The sequence below is a fragment of the Scyliorhinus canicula genome, chromosome 18, assembly GCF_902713615.1.
Source record: "Scyliorhinus canicula chromosome 18, sScyCan1.1, whole genome shotgun sequence".
NCBI lineage: Eukaryota > Metazoa > Chordata > Chondrichthyes > Carcharhiniformes > Scyliorhinidae > Scyliorhinus > Scyliorhinus canicula.
Genome location: NC_052163.1, coordinates 6,672,718 through 6,678,910, shown reverse-complemented (window position 1 = coordinate 6,678,910; position 6,193 = coordinate 6,672,718). Strand labels below are relative to the sequence as shown.

The window sequence follows — 6,193 nt, the reverse complement described above, 5'->3', positions numbered from 1 at the left end:
GTTGAAATGGCGTGCGGTGCATGTCGCAATGACATCGATTTGGAGGGGACAGAGCATGGCGGACTGGCGTTAAACCGGCACCGGTCCCGTTTCTAGCGTCGGAATCCATTCTACGCAGCCAATCACCGACACGATTTCACCGTTGGGCTACGGAGAATCCAGCCCACTGTTTTTCAGTGAGTAGGGGTGGAAAGAGCCGTGCGTCTCACTAACGACAGCGCCTGTTCTTGCATTCTTTGACTTGATTAAGAAGACCAAGATTTAACATGGCGCAGTGGCTAGCACTGGGACTATGGCGCTGAGAACCTGGGTTTGAATCCTGGCTCTGGGTCACTGTCTGTGTGGAGTTTGCACATTCTCCCCGTGTCTGCGTGGGTTTCACCCCCACAATCCAAAGATGTGCAGGGTTGGTGGATTGGCCACGCGAAATTGCCCCTTAATTGGAAAAAAAAGACCAAGATTTCCACTGATGTGTCTTAGGACGGTATTGATGCTTCTGCGATAGCGTGCAGGTGGCGATTTGCTGGTGGTGGCATATGCGTCAAAATCTATGACTGAGACAGAAATCAGGTTTACCCTCTTGGGAGACCCAAACTGAAGAATCCAGTCTTGAATGCAACTAAACTATAAACTCCAAAGCAACCATTCCCCCTTCTCAAAGGCAATTAGGGATGACCGATAAAGGCTGGCCGAGACAGCAATGTGTACATCCCATGAATGAATGATAAAAAATGTTGGCAGCAAAGGAGGAGGTAGTTACAAAACAAAAGCAAGAGCCCCAGGCAGGTTGGGTGGGGTAGGTTCAGCTGGAATGAAGCAATTTCATTGCTACCGATCTACATGGAGCTTGTTCAGGTATTGATTTTCACTACATGCATGAAGGTTATAGATGCACAGTCTGACAATGGCTGTAAAGAGAGTAGTAGCCATTGGAAGTGGGGTTGGCAGGTGCGCAAAACAGAAGGCAAGTTTTACATAACTACAAGCACAGAGATAATTAACATCGACTTGGTAGAATCTGACAATTTGTTAAAAAACTTAATTCAGAGGAATTTAGTGATATATTATCACAGACAATTTTCCATAAACAATATTATATTCTGGTTGATTTTATAGGATTTAAAACTGGTGAGTCCACACTGCCTTTGGAACTTTGTTTGAGCACAGGTATAGTTATCAAGTTGTCACTCTACGTGAAAGAAAGAAAAGAGAATGATTAATATGAATTAATTCCAGAGTGGTACATCTGCAAATATAATTAATTGTCTTATAAGTATCTTACTGTCTCTGGGATTGATGCGTTTAGTTTGTTCTTGAAAACGTATTTGTAAATGGTGTGTACTATGGGAGCAATCAGACAAGGGTCCACATTTTCAGTTCCACCTGCATCAGACAGTTAAAAACACAATGCAACATTGGATTTATTGTAATATTTCCAATAACTACAAAGACTGAGATCTATAGCTTCTTCATAAAACACTGGTTCAGTGCCAGCTGGAGTACTTTCTTCAATTCTGGGAACCACACTTTAGGTAGAATCTGAAGATCTTGAAGAGGTTGAGGGGATTTACCAGAATGGCTCGATGGATTGAGAATTAAGTTATGTGCAACGACTGAGTTCTTCACATTAGAACAGATTTAATGGAGGTGTTCAAAGCCATGAATAAGAGAAAATGGATTCAGCAGCAGAAAGTTGGTAACCAAAGAACACAAATTCAAGGTGATTGATAAAAGAACCAGAAAATACATATGGGAACAATGTTTTCTGACAATTTTTTAATGATGATCTGGAATGTAATGCCTGAAAGAGTGATGGAAACAGTATAAATATTTGAAGTGGAAAAACCATGCTGCTATGGGGAAAGGGGAAGGAAATGGATCTAAATGGACAGTTCAACTAAAGAGCTAGCTCAAAGGGCTGAATAGCTTCCTTCTATGTTCATTTCCTCGCACAATCTAAAGCAATTCACAATTATTCTTTCATTCATCCTGGCAGCATGGTGGGTTAACCCTGCTGCCTCACGGTGCCGAGGTCCCAGGTTCAATCCCGGCTCTGGGTCACTGTCCGTGTGGGGTTTGCACATTCTCCCCGTCTTTGCGTGGGTTTCGCCCCCACAACCCAAAGATGTGCAGGGTAGGAGGATTGGTCACACTCAACTGCCCCTTAATTGGAAAAAATGAATTGGGTACTCTAAATTTATCAGAAATTTTTTTTTTTCATTCATCCTTGCATTATGGGCATCACTAGCATACCCATCCTTAGCTGCCCTAATTGAGGAGGTGTGGCTGAGCCATCTTTTTGGCTCGCTGCTCTCTGTGCGGAGGAGATACTTCACAGAGGTGTTAAGTAAGGAATTACAGATTTTTAACTTAGCGACAGCGATATATGTCCAAGGCAGGAGTGAGAGAGACTTGGAGGGAATTTGAAAATGATGGTATTCCCAAGCACATGTTACTCCTATCCTTTTAGGTAGCAGAGGATAAAATCTCATGCAGTACTGATGAAGAAGCCTTGGTGAGTTGCTACAGGAACTTGGGAATAAAGAAACATAAAGGGGTAATTCAGCCCCTCAAGCCTGTTCTTCCATTCACCGAGACCATGGTTAATCTTCGACTTCACTCCATGTACCTCCCTTTGTCCCAGAAATAGTAATGCCTTTAACTAACAGAAGTCTCAACTCATTTAAAATTATCAATTGATTGCCATCAATTGCCATTTGCAGAAGAAAGTACAAAATATCCACCACCCTCTGTGTGTAAATGTATTTCTTCATTTGACACCTGAAAAGTCTGGCTCTAATTTTTATATTATGGCCCCTCGTCTCAGACTTCTCAATCAGCAGAAATAGTTTTGCTCTATCTATTTCTCATGGACTGAAAATTTTAATGAAATGTAGCCCTGGTCCTAAACCTACTGGCCAAGTTACAAGAGGCACCGTAGCCTGATGGCAAATGTGGCCAAGTAACAAAGCTACAAAAGAAATCACAGAGGCTTTCTGGAGACTTTTTGGAAATGCTGTTTCTCCAACAAGATGCAGCACAGCAGGAGGCCCGGGCCTCAAAGGAGATCATTAGCAACTATGTGATGAAGCAGATAATGGGCGGGATTCCCCGTCCCGCCGCACCAGTTTTTTGATGCGGCACGTCCCTGCCGGCAGCGGGATTCTCCATCCTGCCAGCCGGCCAATGGAGTTTCCCATCGGATGCAGCACCGCACCATCGGGAAATCCCCGGGTGTGGGTGTGCTGCCGGTGCAATGGAGAATCCCACCAGCAGAGAATCCAGCCCAACAGTGTCAAAGAAAGCAAGAGTATGATTGAAACCAGGTGACAATAACAGATCTTGAGCAAAGGAACCAGACAACCTTTGTAGTCACAGAAACTGTTAACTGCAAACTGCGTTATGGCAAAATGGAACAAATGGATCCTCTTTACTAGATCTGTAAAATACAACCTCGGCAACCAGAGGGTCATAAAACTGACAACATCGAACCTTCAAAAATCTGGAAGAAATCGTATAAAGAAGCAGGGATTCAAAGCTTCATCAGAGAAACCCTGGGAACAACCATCACAGAAGATTACCCTAAGTCAAGGACTTGATGACCAGTAAGGCAACCTTCAAGAAAACTTAGTCAGCTGTTGTGATTACGATGACACGCGAGTCAAATTTGTGAGTTGAGTAACAGTTATCACTTGCTGAATTAAAGTCTGTCTGACATTTATTGATTTTTAGTCTGTGGGATAGTTTTATTAAGGGTTAAGGATTAATTTGTGTGACAATAATTAACAGCATATGTAGTTTATGTGACTATCAGTTGTGACCCCCATCCAGGAGGAACAATAGATGCTGTGGTGGAGTTTGAAAGGCTGTTGCCAAGCATTTGGAGGTGCTTCAGAGGGAGATGACAGCTTTGCTTAAAGACTGGGCGGAGGAAGCTATTGCCCCGGTAAAGGCGACAGTGATGAAGATGCCGGTCGAGGTGCGAGAGCAAAGAGAGAAGTTGAAGTGGGTGGAGGAGGCACTGTCACAGCACAGCGACCAGTTCACCTCGATGGATGAGGAACTCCAGAGGGTGGTGGAGGTCAACAAAGGGCTCAGAGTCAAGGTGAGAGACCTGGAGAACAGGCCGAGGAGTCAAAATTTGAGAATCGTGGGCCTGCCCAAGGGGGTGGAGGGCCCAAGGTTGACTGGATGCAAAGATGTTTGTTGAGTTGATGGGAGAGGGGGAAGAACCCTCCCACTACGAGTTGGACAGGGCACATCGTTCACTCAGGCCGAAGCCTAAACCGAATGAGCCATCAAGGGCGGTTATGGTCTGCTTCCACAGTTACCACGTGAAGGAAAAGGTTTTGAGCTGGCCGAAGCAGAGACGAGATGTGAAATGGGAGGGTGTTGGTATGCGCATATACCAAGATCTGATGGCGGAGTTGGCGAGAAGGTGGCCGGCCTTTGGACAGGTGAAGGCGGCATTGTACAGTAGCGGAATGAGATGTGGAGTGGTCTACCCAGCGAAGCTGAGAGTGACTCACAACTCTAAGCACTTTTATTCTGAGATGGTGTAGACAGCGAAGGCGTCCGTTAAGGCTAAAGGACTGGGACTGAGATGAGAGTTGGGACTTGGACTTGTTGGTGGAGACGGGGATTGTTTTCTCTTATTGAGGATTTTCTATTTGTTTGGGGTTTTATTTCTGACTCTTAAATTGGGGGGGGGGGTGTTATTTACATGTGTTCTGAGTTTTTCCTTCTTGTTGCAGTTCCATTCCGTTTCTCGGTGTGAGTGAGGTAGGTGTTTGGGTACGTGGGGCCGAGTTGCTGAGGATGTGGTGTGGAGGAGGGTCACCACATTAGCAAATAAAGTTTGGCTAGTGAACGGGAGTGTGGTGGGGACAGGGACTGCAGTCATTGAAGCCTGGGGGTATTCAGGGAAGGTTGCAGGAAGGACTGTGTTGTGTTCGTTGTCTAGCAAGGTGACTTCTCTAAACCAGGATTTTTATTAATGTACACATGGTAAGGTAACACCAGATACAGCGCAAGTTATGGAGTTTCTCAAGACGCCCCTGGAACTACCCCGATGCACGACTGTCCTAATGTAGGTGTTACAATCTTCTTGGATCACCGGATCTCCCCTGACTTATATCAGTGTGCCTTGTACCATGACCACTGTCCGAGACCGTATGGTGGATCTGTACCGCCTCCTGCTGGTTGGAGGTCGCACATCAACTATATACACTTTCTCCAGGTATATCACCACATCCCCCTTCTTTCGGAGATATTGAAGTTTGTTTATAAACATGATTACTTCCATACATTAGTAACAAGCATAAACATTATAACAGGTTTAACTCGTGTTTCCATAAACATATGTCTGGTCAGTGTCTGTCCCTCACGGGATCACCCCTGTTGCTTTGGCCAGTTGCCAGCCTTTTCAAAGACTTGTTTACGTGCCAGTCTCTTGCTTCGTATCCTCTTTACTCTGTCCCTTTGGAAGGCATGCATCTGTGATTGCCACATGTGCATCATCAGCTTCTTTTTTTTTTACAACGCTGTGTGCTGCATCGCTGTACGTTTTCTGTCTCTTCTGTCTCTGGCTCGTCAATCGTGGCCTCACCTTCTTCTCTTTTACTTTTGTCAGTGGGATGATCTAGCTCCCCCAGTCTTCTGATCTTCCTCCTTCTTGTTTGAACAATTAGTTTGCGAATTTTTTTCTTTTTATGTTTGAGCTCGGCAGCTCCTGGTTCAGTGCTGGTCTGCACCCTGTGCTCGGAAGTATGCGGGTGCTCAGGTGGAGCCTGGGTTGTGTGACCATGTTCAATTCTGCGGCCTCAACTGGATGTTGGAGCGCTTCGCTTTCTGGTGCCTGGGTGGAGGTTAGATCTATGGCAACAGGTGCCGCCCCTTCTTGGCTCGCTGGAGCAACGCTCAATGGCTCCTCATCACTGGAAATTACTCTCCGGATCTGATGACCCTGCTGTCGGGTCATCCTGGTCTTGTTCGAGAATATATGTGTGACCCTTGAGCTGCATTGTCATCAGCTTGAGATAGTCATCAGCTCCTCCGCTGATTCACTCTCGGAGTTGTCATTCTCTTCAACATCAGAGCCCAAATCATAAATATCTTCCCACTCATCCTCAGTATCCTCGAGGATCAGGGAGTCAACTACCGGAACCATTTCAGAGGCCTGAAACGATTCGCC

General features: G+C 45.4%; 1 protein-coding gene across 1 annotated transcript in view; it reads right to left on the bottom strand.

Moving 5' to 3' along the window:
* Positions 1-404: 404 nt before the first annotated feature.
* The window catches only part of LOC119953541, an 87,203-nt gene continuing 81,414 nt past the window's right edge, over positions 405-6,193 (bottom strand). Inside the window, exons 10-11 of the mRNA XM_038777912.1 lie at positions 1,283-1,383; positions 405-1,189 (exon numbers count right to left, since the gene is read on the bottom strand). Coding sequence (XP_038633840.1) covers positions 1,094-1,189; positions 1,283-1,383 — 197 coding nt within the window. The 3' untranslated portion in view covers positions 405-1,093. The remainder of the gene's footprint in view (positions 1,190-1,282; positions 1,384-6,193) is intronic.